General features: G+C 42.2%; 1 protein-coding gene across 1 annotated transcript in view; it reads left to right on the top strand.

The window, feature by feature from the left end:
* The window catches only part of LOC144770847 (putative DBH-like monooxygenase protein 2), a 125,140-nt gene that overhangs the window by 50,023 nt on the left and 52,237 nt on the right, over positions 1–22,880 (top strand). The window contains exons 6-8 of the mRNA XM_078655627.1: positions 299–401; positions 3,566–3,732; positions 11,710–11,801. Of these exons, the coding sequence (XP_078511753.1) occupies positions 299–401; positions 3,566–3,732; positions 11,710–11,801 (362 nt within the window). The remainder of the gene's footprint in view (positions 1–298; positions 402–3,565; positions 3,733–11,709; positions 11,802–22,880) is intronic.

The raw sequence follows: 22,880 nt of genomic DNA, 5'->3' as shown, positions 1-22,880 counted from the left end.
GCAGGGATGCGTCACTTATTGTAAATCTGCCCCACATTTTAAAATTTTTGCCGATTTGTCTGATATTGGTTTTGTATCAATGTACTTGTTAAAATGTTAAAATAGCGAGATAATAATTCACAGAATGTCCCACGTAAGTCTGCATAACATAGTCTATCCACTCCTCCATTGCTGCATAATTCCAGTGGACAAGGAGATAAGACACATATGTGCATACATACATAGCAGTGGTATATTTTTCCAATCCAAATATCATTGCTCCTAATCCTTTTGTCAAAATTTGTTTTCCCCTTTCCAGCCATTCTCATTACCACCCAATGCTGGAATCTCAATGGGCACAAGCATCGATCCCCAGTTCGTCAGAATGGAAATCCACTACAATAACCAGTTGATGAAAAGTGGTAGGTGTTTGGATGTCGAACCCATTGCTTCCTTCTAAACTTATCTTTGGATGATTTGCTGTTATTATCAGTTTCAGAGACAATTCTTTCTATCGTCTTGGGACTGACACTTAAGTCTACTTCTCTGTTTTCTATTCATTGTTGTGTCTGATCTATGACTAGTGTTCTACATACATCTGCTTCACCTCAGTGCAGTAGTCCACCCACCTATACAGTGTGTGTTATATGGTCATGGATGTAAATTATGTGTGAGTTCTAATTACCACAAGGAAGGGCTTCCACTACATATGGTCACATAGGTGCATTCCAAGTGCATCCTATTTGGTCGCACGACAAAATATCCAAGGCAAAATGCAAAATCATATGCAAAACACTATGGTGGACAAAAATATCAAGTCTTCATTATTGCAATATTAAAGTAAAAATATTGTCTACATAAAATACAAAAGACCAAAATATTGTGACAAACCAAAGTAAATATTGTTGGACTTTGGAGAGGTTAGAATTACTATTCCCACTCCAGCATAAACAACAGCTTACATTTGCAAGGTTCATATGTACCATTCTCACTCCAAAGTAAGCAACAGTAGGGAAACTGGTGGATATTGCAGGGCACTATTCCCACTCTAACCTGAGCAAAAGTAGGTACTTGTGATCTTTAGAATGGTTAGATTTGATATTCTCACTCGAACTTGAGCAACCGTGAGGAAAGTGTGATCTTTAGAATGGATAGATTTACTATTCTCACTCCAACATGAGCAACAGTAAGGAAAGGGTGATTTTTGGAAGAGTTAGAATTAATATTCTTACTCCGACATAATCGATACTTTGGGCAGCTTTGGACTTTCTAGGCATTGATTGTATTATCCCCACTACAACCGGAAAAAGATCAGAGAAAATGTTGGTCTTTGGAGGGGTCTCATTTGCTATTGTCATTCCAGCAAAAACAACAGTAAGGAAAGTGCTGGACGTAGGAGAGGACTGATTTTCTATATTTTCTACTTTATTTTCTATTCCTACTCCAACTCAAGCAACAGTAGGCAAAATGTTGTACTTTGGAGGCGTCAGATAAACTATTTACACCCAAGCTTAATAAAAAATAGGGAAACGGGTGAGTTTTTCTACTCATGGAAGCGCTCTGGCTGGAGAGGACAGATCTTCTGTTCACACTTCAAAATAAGCAACATTCATATTTAAAAGTGTTAGCATAGAATTTATTTTGACAAATGTACAAAATACGTAGTTTGTACATTAAAATTGTCTAAAAATCATTACAAAAATAATTAATACATTCACGATAAAAAATAATTACCAATTAAAAATTGCAAAACACTTTCAACTTAGCACCCCAAACAAAACCCACAGATTAAATTAAAATGTTTGGCACACAAATTATCGCAACCCATTAATATACACTGTTTTATTACCAATTAAATATTACAAATCAATACTATAATTATCCAAGTAACAATTAAAAATAATAATAATTTATTTAAACGGATCTATCAAATAATTTACAATTAATTTGAAGTACATAATTAATCAGTATAAATACATTCATTAAAAATAAAAATAGATAGTGATAAAGCTTCCTACCGCATTTCCCTACCAAACCAACAACCTGCCTATCTCTCTCTCTCTCTCTCTCTCTCTCTCTATCTCTCTCTCTCTATATATATATATATATATATATATATATATATATATATATATATACAGATACGTCTATAGATATATATTTATATCTCTATATATGAGTTACAAAATCAATCAAACAAACTATACTGAAAGAATTACAGATGCTTAACATTAAAACAATAATAACTTGCAAAATAAACACTAATGAAATACAACAAAAAAATGAAAAAGGAACAATTTCAACTGTATGTGAAACTAAAACAATATTTTTTACCCTCTATATTGGGTCCAGCACTATTTTTGACATACAAATATTTATTAACTAATTTTGTTGTGTTGAGCGCTCCTAAAGCTCAGGTGCTTGCACAGTGTGGTATCCTGGATAGCAATTTATTTATATTTTATTTTATAGGTTTAGGCCTATATTCGGTTTATTATGCCAGGTCAAAATGGCAGTTTAACCCCTTCCACGCTGATGACGAGCTGGGCTCGTCATGAGGTAGCCTCCTGCTACGCTGATGACGAGCCCAGCTCGTCACGTAAAATGCGGTTTCGCAAAACTCCGCGTACGAGCGGAATTCCGCCCGCACGCATGCGGTTAAAACTCCACACACAAGCTGCAATGGCAGGCATGAAGCTTGGCTACTTAAGTTGGTGCCACCATAAATGCAGCGGGTATACTAGTAGCAATTCATTTACTGACCCTGGGTATATGGTATACAACTTTACTAGGGGCATATAGGTAAATTACGTATGCCAATCAGATGTAAGCCAATTTTACAATGTTGTACTGAGTAAGCACAAGCACTTTAGCCATGGTTAGCAGTGGTAAAGTGCACAGAGTTCTAAGAGCCAATGAAATTGGGTTATAGAAACAGCAGTGAGAAGGCAAAACTTTGGGGATGACCCTGCAGAGAGGGCAAAGTCCAGCACTTGGCCACTTAGAGCATCATATAATATATGCAAAATATTAATGAGAGGAACACTTGCAAATTATCCATTGACTGGAAATCACTTTGGATTGCATTACTAATAATTGATTTCACTGAAACAGGTCCGGGATTGCTTGAGTTCCCTTCTTGAGAGCAGTCGTCCGGTAGTTCCAGTTGGAATGTCACCACAAGTGGTTGCCATTGGATGGAACTTTGGGAACCATTCCTCCCTACACCTGTGTGTGCTTGATCAAGAAGCCATAAAGGGGTATTTAACCCATCTCAAAATCACTAATTTGAGAAATGTCATAACAGAGAGTTAAAGAAAATGTACATCTAATGTTTTAGTGTTTCTTTAAAACCAGCTTTGGAACAAATAATTGTAACTTGGACAGTTTTTGTTTAAGACAAAGGAATGTAGCTAGAAAATCAGCTACACAAAAGAAGGCTAAAGATATGAATGCAACCTTTCCCCAAGCTGTTTTAACTGAAACCTATTTGGTGACACATTGTACCGGTCAGAACTTAGACTAATATGTCTCATGTGTTCAAAGTATTGCAGTTATGAAGTGTTTTTTGTCTCTTTTCTTCTAGGTCAATTAGACAGCTCTGGTATTCTCATTCACTACACCCCAGTTTTGAGGCAACATGATTCTTCAGTAATGATGCCAGGGATCTTCGTAGAAAGACTTGCCTTTATCCCTCCACATGCAGAATCATTCAAACTGACTTCAGTATGCAAAACAGATAAGTTCCCTCAGGTAAATAGATTTAACAGCTTGATTCATTTACAATTATGCTGTTGCAACTTGGCATACAGGCTAAAGTGAAATTACTGTGGGCCAGATTGATCAACTGCATTGTGTAGTGCATAGGTTAGCATTAAATTAGTAATACAAACATAATGCAAAATTTAGATCACATGTCACACAAGATCTCTGAGGACAGAGATCAAGAACCCAGCCGTAGTCTATGACTTTATTCCAAAAACACACAATGGTGTTGGAATAGTGTCAATAGTTCCAAGAAAGAAAAAAAGGGAAAAATATATTCCTTTTTTAGGTGTCCCCTCACATGTAATTTCACACGACACACATATTGCATGGACCTTAGAAAATATTGACTGTATTTAATGTGGCCTATTGATGTGAAAACGTTTTTTCAGGTATAAAACCGTGGTTAAGCACCTCTTGGTGAGCACACAGTGAACACCCACATAACACAAACATACTGTTGTGACTACGCTCACACAAAAACATTTTTACATATATGAAAAAAGGCTTAACTGTGCCCCATGGAATCGGGCACTGATTCCATGGGGCACAGTTAAGCCTTTTTTCATGTATGTAAAAATGTTTTTGTGTGAGCGTAGTCACAACAGTATGTTTGTGTTATGTGTGTGTTCACTGTATGCCCACTAAGACGTGCTTAACCACTTTTTTATTCCTGAAAAAACGTCTTCACATCAATGGGCCACATTACATACAGTCAATATTTTCAAAGGTCCATGCAATATGTGTGTCGTGAGAAATTACAAAGGAAACTTGATACCCCGTAACTATCCCTATTGTTTTCCTTTTATCTTACAGGACCACGTGATTAAATTTGGTTGCGTAGGTACCAGATGCATGCCTCATTTATTTGCAGCATTGAATTAATTATTATCAGTTTGTATTTAATAGCTTATTAGGCTTTAGATAAGGAGTGGCGAACACAGGGCTGGTCCCTGTATAGCCCTGAGGAAGTGCTAGAGGGACGCACGAAACATGTTGGCAGACAGGAGTTGTTAGGTACACCTAAACCCATTACAATTTAGGTATCCTACCATTTCTACCCCATTTTTAGCTTTACCACCTAGGAGCCGGAATAATGTTTTTTCAACTCACTTGGCAGGTAATTTTAACTTATCACATAACTCCACTCCTTCACATCACATTCCTTGCACCACACATAGTCCTTTGTAAGTGCTCCTACGTAATTCCGCAAGTCGCAGCGCGCCCCAGTCCGTAGAGGGCTGGGATGGTCCCTATGATGAAGCATGTCACCGTGGGGCAACCCTGGTGAGTGAGGGGACACCTAGAAAAGGAATGTATTTTTCCCTTTTTTTCTTTCTTGGAACTATTGACACTATTCCAACACCATTGTGTGTTTTGGGAATAAACGCATAGACTACGGCTGGGTTCTTGATCTCTGTCCTCAGAGATCCTGTGTGACTTATTAATACTTGGAGGGTGAGCCCTAGCCTATCTCCCTCTACCTCCCTTTTTGTTAATGTAAATTTAGATCACAAACATATGACCAGAGACTTCTGCCTCTGACGTTCGTGTCTTTTCTGTTCTTTGCACAAAGTTTGAAAACTACTATATAGTAAGTGTGGGAGGTCTTAAGGACAGTGCAGGGACAATATAAACTGTTTGTGGCTAAAAGGGTGGAGATTTGGGAAATATAAGGAGGGACATGACACATTCCCAGATGTACAAGTAATGCTCCTTTGCATCATGCAGTCCAAAATGTGCGCTCCTCTCGGTATTGACTGTAGTGTTACACCCCACTCAGTATTGATTAGTGTTGCACCAAACTTTGGTGTAACACTACAGCTAACACAGAGGGGAGAGTAATTGTGGGCTGCATTTACCAGGAAGCAAAGGAGCAAACTTTTCTGGGATGTGATGTAGTGTCTGGCCACACCCTTTTCCCTGCCCAAACTGATTTTTATGATCTCCTCTACAATTTTTCTCTCATTCCTAATGTTCCTTTTTGTAAAAATTGCATTCCGACTCATTGATTACAGTTCATTTAGCTCGAGCCAGGGATCCCGACCCGAAATGGAAAATATGGATTGAGCCAGAGATTCCGGCCTAGCTGTGGATGTAAAGATATTATTCGTCAATGACCTCTGGGAATACCAAAAGTCGTAAAACATTAGATTTTTGTCTCAGATTGCCTTTGTGAATCGGCCAGTTGTGAGGAACCCCAGATCTCTTGACATTTCATTACAACCTAAAACACACCTTTTCTGGCTCTTTCGACCATAATTCTCTCCTCCTTATTTCTCTGGAAAGTTATGATGATTGCCTTAGATAGTCACAGGCATCCTTGTGGGAAGCTAATGTTATAAATGTTCTATGTTTTGAAATATTTTTAAGTAATCTGCCTTGCTGCCTTTGCAGTAATAAGCAGCAAAGCAAGGATTCATAATTACAAATCATACTATTATTACCTTAATCTATGCGGTGAATATTTGCGTATCTCTCCCATCTACTTTATGATTGGATGATCCGCCAAAATACACTTTTCAATTCCCTTCACACAAGTTCCAGATGCGCTGCTGTGGCAGCATTATCAGGACTCATCAAAACTTGAGGCACCTTTTTGCCTCAACATCAGTGGCGACAGCTTTTTTAATTATGCAGTTGCATCCATTTCTTAAACTTTTCCATTATTTCAAAACTTCATTTTCATCCTGTTCATCCTCGATTTTATATCAGTTTCATCCTTTTAACACCTCCTGCAAGAGTCTGCAATTTCCTAAGTTTCTCATGTTACAGCGGGCCATCCGAACCTCTATCCAATAACACGTTCTGAGGCAACGTTCATTAAAAAGCAGTTTATTTCACCCAATGCATTTCAGACCGCACGGGTCCTTCGTCAGGGGTAACTGTGAAATCAATCAAACATATTTATCAGTAAATACACCAATGTATCCACTAATTAAATTTAAAACATTTCTTAAGTCGGCATCATATATTACATTAATCATCTAGTTATCAAAATTTTCATGGTCGCGATTACACTCCCTTCTTTGTGGCTCCATTCTCCCCTACCCCTTTTCCATCTTCCGCTGTGCCCCACTTTCCCACCATGCATGCCTTCCCTCCTTGTTCCAACTCTTCTCCCGTGAACCTTTCCCAGCCAAATGGCTGAAACCCTGTACTTGGAAAGTTTTCACCTCGCGGTCTAGCAGTTCTGGTTAACCAACACTCTCTCCGGTGGTTGCTATGTTTACAATTCACACTTTCTCTCCTACATTTATAAACTGGATCGAAATTCCTCTATCACTTCAAACCCCCGTCTTCAAGCACTCCCTCTCAATTTCCACATCGCCTACCTGGTACTCCGTATTTCTTCTCACCTCCCCGGCATAGATCGTAACATCCTTTGTCAACCCCCGAATTTTAACTTCCTTCCTTATGATGTCACTTCCTATTCCCTCCCCTATCGGACACTCCCTCAGCCACCCAATCTTTACAATAACCACTATCGGTCCCATAATGCATCATGTTTTTCACCAATGTCTTAATGTAAAAGTTTTTTTCTAAGATCTTGATGCTTCTGCACTCAGATTAATGTTTGTGAATCTTCAGTTTACTCTTAGACGTCCGTAAAACTCAAAAATAAACGCGCTTTTTACGGACGTCTAAGAGTAAACTGAAGATTCACAAACATTAATCTGAGTGCAGAAGCATCAAGATCTTAGAAAAAAACTTTTACATTAAGACATTGGTGAAAAACATGATGCATTATGGGACCGATAGTGGTTATTGTAAAGATTGGGTGGCTGAGGGAGTGTCCGATAGGGGAGGGAATAGGAAGTGACATCATAAGGAAGGAAGTTAAAATTCGGGGGTTGACAAAGGATGTTACGATCTATGCCGGGGAGGTGAGAAGTAATACGGAGTAGCAGGTAGGCGATGTGGAAATTGAGAGGGAGTGCTTGAAGACGGGGGTTTGAAGTGTTAGAGGAATTTCGATCCAGTTTATAAATGTAGGAGAGAAAGTGTGAATTGTAAACATAGCAACCACCGGAGAGAGTGTTGGTTAACCAGAACTGCTAGACCGCGAGGTGAAAACTTTCCAAGTACAGGGTTTCAGCCATTTGGCTGGGAAAGGTTCACGGGAGAAGAGTTGGAACAAGGAGGGAAGGCATGCATGGTGGGAAAGTGGGGCACAGCGGAAGATGGAAAAGGGGTAGGGGAGAATGGAGCCACAAAGAAGGGAGTGTAATCGCGACCATGAAAATTTTTAAAAATTTTGATAACTAGATGATTAATGTAATATATGATGCCGACTTAAGAAATGTTTTAAATTTAATTAGTGGATACATTGGTGTATTTACTGATAAATATGTTTGATTGATTTCACAGTTACCCCTGCCGAAGGACCCGTGCGGTCTGAAATGCATTGGGTGAAATAAACTGCTTTTTAATGAACGTTGCCTCAGAACGTGTTATTGGATAGAGGTTCGGATGGCCCGCTGTAACATGAGAAACGTAGGAAATTGCAGACTCTTGCAGGAGGTGTTAAAAGGATGAAACTGATATAAAATCGAGGATGAACAGGATGAAAATGAAGTTTTGAAATAATGGAAAAGTTTAAGAAATGGATGCAACTGCATAATTAAAAAAGCTGTCGCCACTGATGTTGAGGCAAAAAGGTGCCTCAAGTTTTGATGAGTTTAATTCTACACGTGTTGTTGTGGGCTCAGCACGTCAACAGTGAGCACGCACGAGATTAACATTTGGTTCGTAAATACGAAGAAGAAATTGAGTAAAAAGAAGGTGTGCAATACGTTTTTGTATGAAGCATTATCAGGACTCCATTCCTGGCCACTCAACATTCGCTCTTTTGTGTGCAATTTAAGAGCCATTATTTTTATAAAGTTGTGAATCAAATATATATTTTAAAAAAAATCCACTTTAAATATTGTAGAATCGTTCACTAAAAAGCTAAACACTGATGTTAACCATTGGATAAATCCTGCTGCATTAACAGTCTATGATAATAATTAGTTTTAATGCTTTTTTCAAGTGGTAAAATCAGCTATTTGTGCACTTTCCTATTAAGAGACTAGCCAAACGTGAGGGTGCAAAATGGAGGGGAAAGCAAGTAGTTAATTCCCAGCTCCATGTGGTTATGTGTAATAGTAAACACACTCACTGCTCACTTTGCCTCTGTATTCAAGCTAGCATGGCTGATGAGGGCTGTTAGCCTGAAACTGGTCCCAAGATGCTTGTTTCTGGTCCAGGCAAGACATGGCTTGGCAGTTCGGTCTGGTCAGGGTCAATACTGATTTGCATATAGCGTTGTCTGAAATGGGGTAGTGAAGAGAGCTAAAGAATGATGATGCATTCAACACAGATCTATGTCTGGGGGTGAGTGTCTGAAAAGTTTCAGCGCTTCGTCCGTCATCTCCTTGTGTTTACTTTGTTTGCCATAAGTTGTCAGGGAATGCCCAGACTCTGAGTCCCTTGTTCACTTTGCCACTGGATTCAAGTTAGCCTGGCTGTTGGGGGCTGTTCGCCTGAAACCAGTCCCAGGATGCTTGTTTCCAGTCCAGGGGAGACATGGATTGGCAGTTCAGGCTGGACTGTTCCCATGAGGCACATGGTCAAGACTGATTTGCATATAGCTGTGTCTGAACTGGGATGGTGAAACTAGCTAAAGAACGATGATGGATTCAACCCAGATCTGTGATGGTGGTGAGTGTCTGAAAAGTTTCAGCTCTCTGTCCATTATCTCTTTGTGTTTACTTTGCTTGCCCTAAGTTGGCAGGGTATGCCCAGACTTGGGGTCCCTTGTTCACTTTGCCACTGGATTCAAGCTAGTCTGGCTGTTGAGGGCTGTTAGCCTGAAACTGGTTCCAGGATGCTTGTTTTCAGTCCAGGGTAAACATGGCTTCTCAGTTCCAGCTGGACTGTTACCAAGAGGCACATGGTCAATACTGATTTGCATATAGCTGTGTCTGAACTGGGGTGGTGAAACTAGCTAAGGAACAATGATGGATTCAACCCAGATCTGTGACGGGGAGAGTGTCTGAAAAGTTTCAGTGCTCCATCCATCATCTCCTTGTGTTTGCTTTGTTTGCCCTTTGTTACCAGGGTATGCCCAAACATGGGTCCCTTGCTCACTTTGCCACTGGATTCAATCTAGCCTCCCTGATGAAGGGTGTTAGCCTGAAACCGGTCCCAGGATGCTTATTTCTGGTCCAGGGAAAACATGGCTTGGCAGTTCTGCCTGGATGGTTCTAATGAGGCACAGTATCAAGACTGATTTGCATATAGCTGTGTCTGAACTGGGGTAGCGAAGTGAGCTAAAGAACAATGACGTATTCAACCCAGATCTGTGACTGGGGTTGAGAATCTGAAACCTTTCAGTGCTCCCTCCATTATCTCCTTGTGTTTGCCATGTCTAATGGTAGCCACTAACCAAGCTCATGTCAGTTAGAATGCAAGACAACTACAGCATTTATAAGCTTTAAACTTAGGTAGGTCAATCTTAACATATTGTATAGAATGCAGCTATAAGATTAAAACCTACTTATAAGGGTGTGATCAGCCACTCAAAGTCCTCATTCTGAGTCAAATGCCCAGCTGCACTTGAGGGTCTCCAATGAGGGAGTATGGCTAGGGCCATCCTCAATGCTGGTGCCGCCCAGTGCGACTGTTTTTTTTGGTGCCCTCCCATGACCTCCTCCTCCAGCAAAAGTGCTCCTCCATCTTTCTATAGCCCCACTCACATACATTTCATTTGTTTTAAAATGCTAGTAAAGGCTGGTTTTGCTAATATGCTCAGCTATCAACATAAACTACAGATTTGTTCTTTGCAGCAGGCATATTACGACTTAGTACTTCTTTATGTTGAGTCAACACTCACACTAGACAAAACTCTGATCTCTCTTTGGAGCATTAATCAAATGAGTTTTCTTGATTCTTGACTTTTTTATTGTTGCCTGAAATCTAAATACAGACGGAACTCGGTTGCAGGTGCTTTTGAATTAAAAGTTGTTGCTAAACACAGTGTTCTCCCCTGAGATCAGTGCCACCCACCCTGCCATTGCCCAGGTTGGCCGCAATGGTGGCACTACCTTAAAGCTGCCCTTCGGTATAGTCCTCAGCAGTATGGTTTAGAACAACTGGAATGTGCAATCTCTTGAGAGCAATGTGTTCCCCAACACACACACAATCCTGAATCACGCCCACTTAACCCAGTATGTACCCCGCTTTGGAATGCAGGTGAATACTGGGACATGAACCATCTGCTGCTCATTTTTCTTCATTTTATACGTTTTTTTATGGCAATATTTCCCAACTCAGTGGAACTAATTTTATTAACTCCAAAAGAATAAAAAAGTTAGACAGCTCCACAGCCATAAACAAGCAAGACTTTTAGGACACAAAAACATCTTGGCAAACAGCCAATCTACATCATATTAACTTTAGCTACTGCATCACACTAATAGATATCCGAATTGTACTACTTTTATCGACCTTAGATGACTGTAATGTTGAATGTCCCTGCCAAGATTCAAATTAGGGATTTCCGCTTATACTCTCTCTGTCTCATGATTATTAGCACACCACAAACTCACAAAGTTGCTAATGATTTTTATATAAATATGAAGCATTGCTATACCATTGTTTCAGCTAAATTAATTGTTGTTAAAACAAACAGTTTAAATTACAATTGGTACCTACTTACACTCTTTATCAGGTAGTACGACCTTTCTAGATCATGTAAATTCTACAGAAATGTGGCTTCTGAAAAATATTTTTTTTACCTATTCAAACAAAATATGTATATCTTTTGTAGCTCGCCATTCAGAGTTAGCCCCAAAGCCCCTTAGCTGATTAATGTATTGTTGTAGTGTAGTTAATGTCCTTCTGCGCTCTGATGGTGGCGGGCTGTTGGTTTTTCTATTTTGCAAAATGACTAAATGTGTGTTTTATGTCTTCTGGTAGGTGGTCGGTGAGCCAATTCCAGACATGCAGGTGTTTGCTTCACTTCCCCATACTCACTTGCTTGGAAAATCTGTACGAACCATGCAGTACAGGTAGGTTGTTTCTAAGCAATGGTTTGATGACAGTGCCAAGGGAAATTGGAGCTCAGGTTGGCCATATGTGAAGCACCAGTAAGGCAGGTTGCATGGTGTCCGAGTCTGGCTGGATCACTAAACATTGCAGTAATTATGTTCAACCATCCTTGGACTCTGTGGGTATGCTTACGAGTTGGAAAGGCTGATTTGCCACTTAGTTAATGTTTAGAAAACCAGCGATCAAAAATATCTCTTATTTTCTTGAGCTTTTTGGTCTTTTGTCAGACTGCCATTTGAGTAAAAAACAGTACTTGAGATCTAGGAGTAAATGTATTATGGTGTTGCAATGCCCTTGTGCCACACAGGGGTGATGCAAAACCTATGGTCCGCCTTCCTGCACAAAAACAATCTTCCCCCAAACACAGCGACCTTTGCCTCCATAGACGCAAGACAGCACGTAGTGCACCAGCACAAGTAAAGGACAGGGATGCACCATATCATGCTCATATGGATGTATGACGTTACAACGCATACTTTTACCACGCATACCTTTACAGCGTGGTTTTTACCACGCATACCATTACAACGCATAGCGCTTAGAGGTGCTGGATAGTGGTAAGTATAATTTTCTATTTCAACTCCAGTCCCCGTGGACACTAGGGAAGGAGTTGGATAGAAAATTAAACTTATTCCCTACCCTAGAGCGCCCCCCAGCGCAATGCGTTGTAATGGTTTGCGTTGTCATGCCTGCGTTGTAATGGTAGTGCGTTGTAAAAATTTCGTTGTAAACGTTGCATACCTGCTCATATAGCTCATTCCTGCCCTCTCACACAACACACTGTATCAAGGTGTCTTGCTGCCCGACATAATGATAAATATGTCCCCGAGAGTAGCTTGTCAGGTTCTACTATAGATGCAGATGTTTGCTTCACTATGGGTCACCAAAGAAGTGAATGTGTGGTTAAATGCTCCCAAGGTATGTCGTATTGGTATTAATGATGGAGATGTATGTGTAAACACCTTTTGGTCTCTCTGGGTTTGCCGATGCATCATCCCTCTTTATGCTCTGGCATAGATGTTACCACAATGACACAAGGGAGTCCTAGCATTCTCCTCACAAGTGTGGTTTACTGACCTGAATGTATTTTTTAATTTATACAGGTCATTGGTGACACTGTGACTCCTTAGTAGGTTTCTAATGCCATTTTCATGTTTACAATTGCATTCGGACCATCTGTTACAATACTTGGATCTATGTGTCTCCACTTTACCTACAAAGATCACTTTGAGAATAGGATAATCTGTTCTCGTTCGCCTCTTTTGCAGTTACCCACAGAAAACGAATCAATCAAAATTCTCATTTTGTAAACTTGCAGTTCTTGAGTGGGTGAATACTTTCAGCTTACCAGCCTGCTTGAGGGAGTGCTGTGGCCATATTATCAAGGGCATTTATTTACTATATATGAGACATAATGGACATTTCCAGATTTGCAGCTTTCCTTAACACCTTCACTGCAAAGCCTTTACCCTCCCCTGTGCTAAGCCTTTTTTTGGGGCTATTTTGGGGTAGTTCACGCTTAGATCCCTGTGACTTTTTGATATCATAATGCATTCACAGCAAATTTGGAGGGGACCCAGAAATTAGCAAAAATACAGCTACATTTTGCTTTTTAAGGAAAAATGGGAAAAAAGTGCTGAAAATGAAAGTGTCTATTTTTCCTCAGCTAATGGTATCAACAAAGGGTTTGTTCCCAGCTTTCAGGGACTGACAGACTTTTGTCAGAAAACCAACATTTTTTACACAGTTTTGTCATTTTACTTAGACAGTTCCGACTTGCAATGTAATGGTATGCAAACTATCAACGCAGTTGTTTTAACAACCACATTGTAACGCCATGCGTTGTAAACGCATGCAAAATATGGGGTCGATTAGGATGGCGGACGGACGTGCGTCCGTCCGCCACCCCAGAGTAGGAGGGACCGTCCGCAGGGGCAGCGGCGGTCCCTCCGTGCAAATTAGGATGTGACCGCCACCCTGGCGGTCACATCCTGTATCTTTATCATTGCGGCGGGTGCTGCTTAAAGCAGCACCCGCCGCAATGATAAAAATGCAAGGTGTGCATTTGCATGCACAAAGCGGCAGGCACCTCGTGGTGCCTGCCGCTTTGTGCAGGCAAATGCAGGGGGGTACCATAGGTACACCCCATGTGCACCCCCCACCCCCTTCACCCCTGGGGGCCCGCAACGGGCACCCAAACAAAAATCTGTATGCCTTTACATGGCGGAAATGCCGCCGTGTAAATGCATGTTCCTCCAGTCATCCTAATATGGCTGGCGGTGTCTGAAAGACACCGCCAGCCATGTTAGTGCTTTTCCGCCGCGGACGGAGCCGACCGCGGCGGAAAAGCTGCGGACTGAAAAATCGATCCCCCAGCCATCCTAATCTGGCGGGGGGTCTTTTTCAGTCCGCTGCGGTTTTCCCGCATCCTCCGGGCCGGCGGTGGCTTCCGCCGGCCCGGAGGATCGGGAAAACTGCAATCATAATCAGGCCCTAAGATGGCATACTCATCACAAGACAACCTGGTTTTGCAAGGGGGTCACCTGGGTTTTTGGCCCCGGGCTTGGTAGCCATCTTGAGAAACCTACCAAACCCACACATTTATGAAAACTAGACCCCCACGGGAGTCCAGCAAGGTATGGGTTGTATGGGCTCCCCAACGTTTTCCTACCCAAAGTCCCCTGCAAACCTCAAATTTTGCTGAAAACATAATTTTTCCCCAAAATCTGTGTTAGGAAAGTTCTGGAATTTGTGTGGATCCACACATTTCCTACAACACAGCGTTCCTGCAGGTCTCCCAAGTTGCTAACACCTTATTCCATCTTAGATCATCAAATTCTGTCTTCGCTGTAATAATGGCCACACATATCTCTTCTGTATGGGGAGGCATATTTCAATTTATCTTAAATAAAGGCAGTTGTCTGCTCCCTAGATCAGCCCAAAGTGGACCGCAAATATCCATAGGTACCATTGTACAGAATAGTAAGGGTCCACAGTCTATGCAACTAGAAGTTTTAAAGACATGTCACCACTCTGATCTTTTAATGGCATCCTTCACTTCAATGGAACATTAGCACAGGGTGTTTGAACACATCAGTGCTCCCAATTCACTAAGGGCCAGATGTAGGTAGGGTTTTACCGGTCGGTAACGGCCGAATTCGGCCGTTACCGACCGGTAAAAGGAATTTGAGATGTAGGGGGCAGAATCGGTAATTTTACCGTTCGGTAAATTTACCGATCGGTAATTTTACCGAATCTGTAAATATACCGGTCGTTAAATTTACCGACCGGTATATTTACAGAATCTGTAAAATCGATATGTAGGTGGGACTCTCATGAGTCCCACAAGGCCTAAGAAATCGGTATTTTACCATCAAATTCAATTTGATGGTGAAATACCGATTCAGGTGTGCATGCACATGTGTGCATGCACACCTGTGCCATATGACAGGCAGACCTGCCCTTAGGGCAGGTATGCCTGCCATATGGCCCCCGAACCTTTTTTGGGGGTGCTAGAGGGTGTCAAAGTGACACCCCCTGCACCCTTGCCAAAAATCGGTATTTACCGATCGGTAAATACCGACGGGTAATGCCCCATTCATTCCTATGGGCTTCAAAGCCCATAGGAATGAATGGGGCATTACCGGTCGGTATTTACCGAATCGGTAAATACCGATTCTTAACGATTCGGTAAATGGAACATCTGGATGTTCCTACATACCCCCACTTCTTATTTACCGATTCTTAATTACCGAATCGGTAAAATTCGGTAATTAAGAATCGGTAAATAAGTTTTACCTACATCTGGGCCTAAAAGACTAGCAGATTTGCCTATAAAAAGTAAAACTTGGGGTAGCTGGTCACTAATAAGTAACATGATTTTTAGACCGCATGCCAGGCTAAAGAAGAGACTGACCATTAATCCAAAATAGCCTAATGCACTATAAACAGCAGATGTGAAATCATACATACGTCACTTATGGTGGGTGAACAGTTCAATGTTAGTCTTGTGGCAATAAAAGATGCCCACAAGAGTACCTTGCCTGTCATTTCCTGTGGACTATGTGGATTAATCAATTTTAGGATCCATCTCTGCACTAAGATTTTGCTTAAAATAATCAGCAGGTTTTGAGACAAAATTGAACTTTGCCCCTGGAAGGACTATAAATTGAAGCAATGGTGAAGAATGTGTTAATTATCAGGGCCAGCTTCCTTTCCTCACCCAATTTTGGTACAGATCTATAAATGCTTAAGTAGCAGTGTGAATACAAATCAGTAGATATATAGTTAGTGTGGTCTGGTTAGCAAGCTGAAAAGGGTGTGAATGGTTGTGTGCTACTCATAATTATTTGAAATGTGGTAAATAAGCTGCAAATGAAAGTTATAACTACAACTTTAGAATTTCTAACGTTTGTGCTGTTTAAATTTGATTTGTATAGAGGAAAAAAATGTTTTCTTAACTATAAATAGGCTTTAACCTTTAGTTTTGTCTTTAAAGTTCAACTTTTTTTCAAATTGTTAATAAAAATGGGTTTTAAATCATAGAGTTCGGTGTCATTGAGTGGAGTCGGTGTCATTATAAGGAGTGTTGTACCATGGAGTGGAGGAAAATGTCATACAGAGTGGAGTAGAGTGTGCTAGAGGGGAGCGGTGTCAAAAGGAGTTTCGAACAGTGGCATAGAGTGGGGTAAAGTATTGCAGGGTGCCGTGTAGTCGATGGGAGTTGCAATGGATAGAGTGGATTAAAGTGCCATAGAGTGTAGTGGTATGTTGTGGAGTAGAGTACAGTGGAGTGGAATAAAGTGGCCTGGCGAAGCATAGATTATTGTAGTAAAATGTCATAGACAGGAGTAGAGTGTTGTTTCATACAGTGGAGTGGACCGCCGTGTTGTGCAGTATTGAAAAGTGTCAGATAGTGGAGTAGAGTGACGCTGAGTGTATTGGTGTGTTGTAGAGTCGAGTGGAATGGAGAAGAATACAGTCCAGTACAGTGTGGCAGAGGGGAGTGGCATTGAATGTTGTATAGTTTATAGTGGAGTAGACTACAGTAGAATAGCATACAGTGGATTGTCTTAGACTATAGTGGTATACAGTGGAATTGTGTTCAGTGTACTGTTGTACAGTGGAGTGGTGTAGAGTGGAACAGTATATAGTGGAAAAGTGTACAGTGGAGGGTGGCATAGTGGAGTGCATAGCCTGGAGTGGCATACAATGGAGTGGGATAGAGTGGAATACCATACAGTGGAGTGGTGTAGATTGAGTGGAGTACAGTGTAATGGTGTAGGGTTGCCTGCATACAGTGGAGTTGTATACAGTGGAATAGAGTAGAGTGGAGTGCAGTGGTGTAGAGTGGAATAGAGCACAGTGGAGTCCTGTACAGTGAAGTGGTATACAGTGGAGTGGCATACAGGGAAGTGGCTTAGAGTGGAGTGGGGTCTAATGGAATAGCATAGAAGGGAGTGGCGTAGAGTAGAGAGGCATCCTCTGGAGAGACTGAGAGTGGACTGCATGGCAGTTGAATAGTGTACAGTGGATTGCCATAGAGTAAAGTGGCATACAGTGGAATAGCACCCAGTGGAGTGGCATACAGTGCAGTGACGTAGAGTTGAATAACGTACAGTGGAGTAGTGTATTGTAGAGCGCCATAGATAGGAGGGGCATAGAGGTGAGTGGGGTACAGTGAGATACCATACAGTAGAGTGGCCTAGAATGGAGTTGCATGCAGTGTAATAGTGTAGAGTTGAGTGGTGTACAGTGTAAAGTGGTATACAGGAGAGTGGCTTACAGTGGAATAGCATATAGAAGAAAAAAGAGGAGTGGTGTAGAGTGGAATAGCTTGGAGTGGAGCACCATACAGTGGGGTGGCACATAGTGGAATGGCATACAGTGGAGTGGTGGACAGTGGAGTGGGGTAGAGTGGAATAACATATAGTGGAGTGGCATAGAGTGGAGTGGTGTCCAATGGAATAGCGCATAATTGGAGTTGCATAGAGTGGAGTGGCAAGCCGAGTGGTTTACAGTAGAATATTTGAAAGTGGAGTGTTGTAGAGTGGAGTGGCATGCAGTGGAAGAGTGCATCGTGGAGTGGCATACAGTTGAGAGACATACTTCAGAGTGTGGTAGGCTGAACTACCATACGGTGTGCGGCGTAAAGTGGAATTGCGTATAGGGTAGTTACATAGAATGAAGTGGCGTACAGTGGAATATTCCAGAGTGGAGTACAGTGGAGTGGCGTGGAGTCGAATTGTATAGAGTTGAGTAGTATACATTGGTGTCCAATACAGTGGAATAGCTTAAAGTGGTGTGGTGCACAGTGGAGTGGCATACTGTGGAAGATCATAGTGGAGTGGCTTAGAGTGCAGTACCGCACAGTAGAATAGTGTAGAGTGTACAGTGGAGTTTTAGGGCAGTTATGCGCTATACAAATGCAATTTTTCATTTCATTTCATTTCATTTCATTTCATTTCATAATAGAATAGCGTACAGTGGAGTAGCGTACAGTGGAGTAGCATAGAAGTGAAGTGGCATAAACTGGAGTGGTGTACAATGGAGTGGGGTAGACTGAATGCTTTAAAGTAACCCTGGGCGAAGCACTACGCTACGCTCGAGTAGTTTGCGCAACTTCGCACTACACGAGCAGCACGTAGCACAGTGCGAACACGCGTAGCATAGTGCAGCGGTCACTTTTTGCTTGTTCGTGGTCCTCAACGTCATGTTCGCGACCGCGAGCAAGAAAAATGACATCCCGGCGAGATTCTCAATGTAGGAAGGTCAGGTTTCTCATTGAGAGTGGTCGCGCATGCTCGCGATGAGAAACTACCAGTCAGCGTTGAGAAAGCTGACGCTCGAGTAAAAATCTACTCGAGCGCAGAAAACTACAGCTTGCACTGTGCAAGATGCCGATTTCAATGATTGCACAGTGCCAGATGCTTGTCCACACTGTGCAATCATTGAAAACGCATCTTGCACCGTGCGAACATGCTACTACGCAGCTCGCGTAGTGCTACGTGAAGTTCGTGTAGTGCGAAGTCGACTTCGCGTAGCACTACTTCGCGAACTACGCCCAGGGTTACTTTAAAGTGAAGTGGCATATTGGGAAGTGGCATCCAATAGAACAGCATAGAATGGGGTAGTATAGACTGGAGTTGAATTCCAGGGAGTGGGTGGAGTGTACTGAATACCATAAAGTGAAGTGGCACAGAGGAAAGTGGCATCCAATGGAATAGCATTGAATGAATTAGCATACAGTGGAGTGGCATACAGTGAAATAGTGTACAGTGGGGTGTCATAGATTGGAGTGACATTCAGTGGAATAGCATTTAGTGCAGTGGTGTACAGTGCAGTGGTGTACAGTGGCACAGCACATAATGAAGTAACTTGGAGTGGAGTGGCATATAGTATAGTGGCATTGACTGGAGTGGCGTACAGAGGAGTGGGCTAGAGTGGATTAACATACAGTGTAGTGCCGTAAAGTTGAGTGGCATCCAATGGAATAATGTATAATTGAGTGTCAGTGAGTGGAGTGGTTTACACTGGAGTGGGGTAGAGGGCAGCAGAGTACAGTGGAGTGGCATCCAGTGGGACAGCATACAATGTAGTGGCATACAGTGGCAAGATTACTGCTAAGTGAAGCTGTATACTGATACTGATGGTGCTACAGATTTATATACCTCCATGTACCACTCAGACTTTTGCAATGGCTAATTTAGCTGTGAACTTTCTGCTCAGAAAGTCGAACCTCCAGTTAAGCATCCATCCTCCAGCCATCAGCATCAAGACAAGACAAGCTGTGAACAGTGAGTGGATCTTCCCCTGAGAAACCAGAGATGCTAGCTGAAGTTTCCTGGTAGCGCCCACATACTCCCACTGTAAATTGTGGGCTGTGTGTCACGGTGCCGCATAGTATTGGTTGGCTCACTAGACGTGGCTTAGTGCTGCTTCCTCAGCCCCTCCATTGCTACACTTCCTCCACCCTTAGAGTCCCTTTATCTGGGCGCAGAGCCTCAAGGGGGGGTTATGGGCATAGGGAGTCTTGTTGCCGGAAGTTAAGGCTAGGGTAAGTGCGGCCGGGGGGGTGTGGAATCGCACCTGGGCTGGACTGTGCAGAAGGCTCGCCGATTCAATGACTCAATGAACCTGGGAACAGGGAGTAGGAAGGTACAGTCTAGTACAAGAGTAGTTCTACTGTAGGTGATTGGCCTCAGAGCACCTGGGTACCCACAGATATTTTCAGGAAAGCAGGCAACTGAAGGAATGGTGAGGCTTTTGTCCTTGGTCTTTGTGCCCCCCCACTTCCTCTGAGTTACTCCACATCAATGTGCCTCCCTCTTTAGACACTCTTGCACAACAGCCCAAGATAGCCTATGCTGGTTAGTGTGAAGTACAAGGCACTGTCAGAACTCTTTTAATGCAAAATGATTGATAATCATGGCAATGATCTCAATAATGCAAAATAATTCTGGGCACCTGCTATGTAGCTGCTAAGGCAACAACAGCCTAAGGCTAATAAGCACAACCTCATCCTTCACTGTCTCTCTTCACCTTCAGCTTCTGCTTAGAGTTACGTTTTCCAATATCCTCAATGCCTTATTTAAGTTGGATGAGATAAACAAGAGCATGGTTGAAGCTCCAACGGGGAGGGAATATGATGACAAGGCCCAATACCACAAAATCCTCATTGATAAGCTACTCGAAATCTACTTCCACTACCCCAACAGCACTGCTAATACAATCAGGGAAATGAAGGCTCATATGAAATCTAGAAAGGCGCACCATAGTGGGGGAGCTGAAACATGTTGATAAACTTGAAATATGCTCACATAGCTCACCAACAGTACTGACCCCTGAGCCTATTAAAACGCAACAGGGGCTCCAAGAAGCCCCCGGGTCTTGTCTAGTCTGACCCACTTTGGAAACTGAGGAACAACAAATGCTTACAAATACTAAGACACATTGCAACGCAACTTCAATTTCATTTCCTCCAAAGTGGCCCTCTGAAACTTTGATAATAATCCGGAGCTTCAATGAGGGAGGGAGGAAAAAGAAGTCCCTCCCACTCAAGGTAGAACAGCAATTAAAGAGTGTTGCAACTCTAATCATACAGACTGGGACTCACCCAAAAATAGTTAAACCAGAAAACCCAGAGCAAAGCACGGAACCCACAGGACCAAAACTATAAATATAAATAAATGTATCTACTAGGTAAAATACTTCATAGCTCCCCCAAGACCTCAACCATAGCGTCTTCACTTAATACACTAAACTCTATGGCAACGCTACTAACTACAATAGTGGAAGCCATAAACCTGCAATCCCTAAGATGGAGGTACAAATTGACATACTTTCAAGAACTGTGATCCAGCTTCAGGGTTCCGAGAAAAAGGTGACCTGCCCTATGGCAAGCCCCTCTTCTACCGCACACTGTTTCTGTGGAGATATTATTGAGAAATTGGCAACATTACCTAGCATCCCTCACACAACGATCACAGCTTAGATTCAGATCTAAAGAGAAATTTAGATGCATGAAACAGCTCATAATCTCTCAAACCAGGGTCTGGACAAACATGTATTGCATCCCCATGGCTCAAGTGAAGCCAGCACTGATAATTCTTCTGATAGCCAATCCAATAATTGATCTGGCTTGGCATCCAGTTCACCTATTAAAACGTCAGATGATAAGCTCTCAAAATATTTGCAATCTTAATCAACACCTACCACCTTATCAGCTATGGCATTAAATTCCCAGGAAGAGGGATTTTGCCTGAAAGCACCAAATTCCCATATTACTGAGGTTTTGGTGACCAACTTAGCATCCCAGGAACTCCATATAATGCAGAAGTGCCCTGCAAACTTAACAAGAAAAAATTTAAAACATCAAATAAATGTAAACCTATTAGTTATATTGCACTATTCTTCAATTTTAAAAAGAACAGCACTTTATACAAACCCTTGAGAACTAAACCAACCGCTCAGAGAAGCTGGCCAACTCTGAATCTATGCAAATACATCCTACAAAGCCCCGGAGGGTCTTCATCCTACAGAGCACATCCCTGCTTACTCTGTGCGATCACAAGCAGGTGTCTGATATGAGGCTGCAGAAGTGGGCTCTACCCTCAAGTGTGATAACATCTCCCAAATGGATAAATCTTACAGCAAATACATCTGCACAACAGGAGCCAAGGGTAAGGGAAACGTTGATGATTTCCAAGTTAGACAATCTAGCACCTGCACCAATAGAATGAGCAATAGATGCTGAAACACAAAGTAACTTAGAGCAAGTAGATGGAAGTTTCTAGGCTCACTCTTGGGATACAATGTTTAAAACAGAGATTGTGTTCAATAATCCTTGTGCCAGATATCAAGTCCTGGCACTCAAGTTGCTACCACAATCTATACCAACAAATAAGATGAATTCATTAGAACATCGTTTAATTGTGACTATGAACATAATCAGTACAAAAGGGGGGTGGTGATGGACGGAGCATCTGAACCAATCAAACACTCACACCCAGTCAAAAGATCTGGGTTTGAGCCATCAACGTTCTTTAGCCCACTCTGCCACCCCAGTTCAGACATGGCTATATGCAAATCAGTCTGACCCTGTGCCTCATGGGAACAGGCCAGCCCGAACTGCCAAGCCATGCCTTGCCTGAACCGGAAACAAGCTTCAGAGGACCGGTTTCTGGCATTCCAGCCGTCTTCAGCATGGCTTGCTTGAATCCAGTGGCAAAGTGAGCAAGGGACTCACGTTTGAGCATACCCTGCCACACTTATGGCGGTCAAAGTGGTAAAAAAAGGGGGGGTGATGGACGGAGCATCTGAATCAATCAAACACTCACACCCAGTCAAAAGATGTGGGTTTGATCCATCAACATTCGTTAGCCCACTCTGCCACCCCAGTTCAGACATGGCTATATGCAAATCAGTCGGACCCTGTGCATCATGGGAACAGTCCAGCCCGAACTGCCAAGCCATGCCTTCCCTGGACCGGAAACAAGCTTCCGAAGACCGGTTTCTGGCATTCCGGCCGTCTTCAGCCC

This window comes from Lissotriton helveticus, chromosome 7 (genome assembly GCF_964261635.1).
Source record: "Lissotriton helveticus chromosome 7, aLisHel1.1, whole genome shotgun sequence".
Lineage (NCBI taxonomy): Eukaryota > Metazoa > Chordata > Amphibia > Caudata > Salamandridae > Lissotriton > Lissotriton helveticus.
This window is presented reverse-complemented; position numbering and strand designations above follow the sequence as displayed.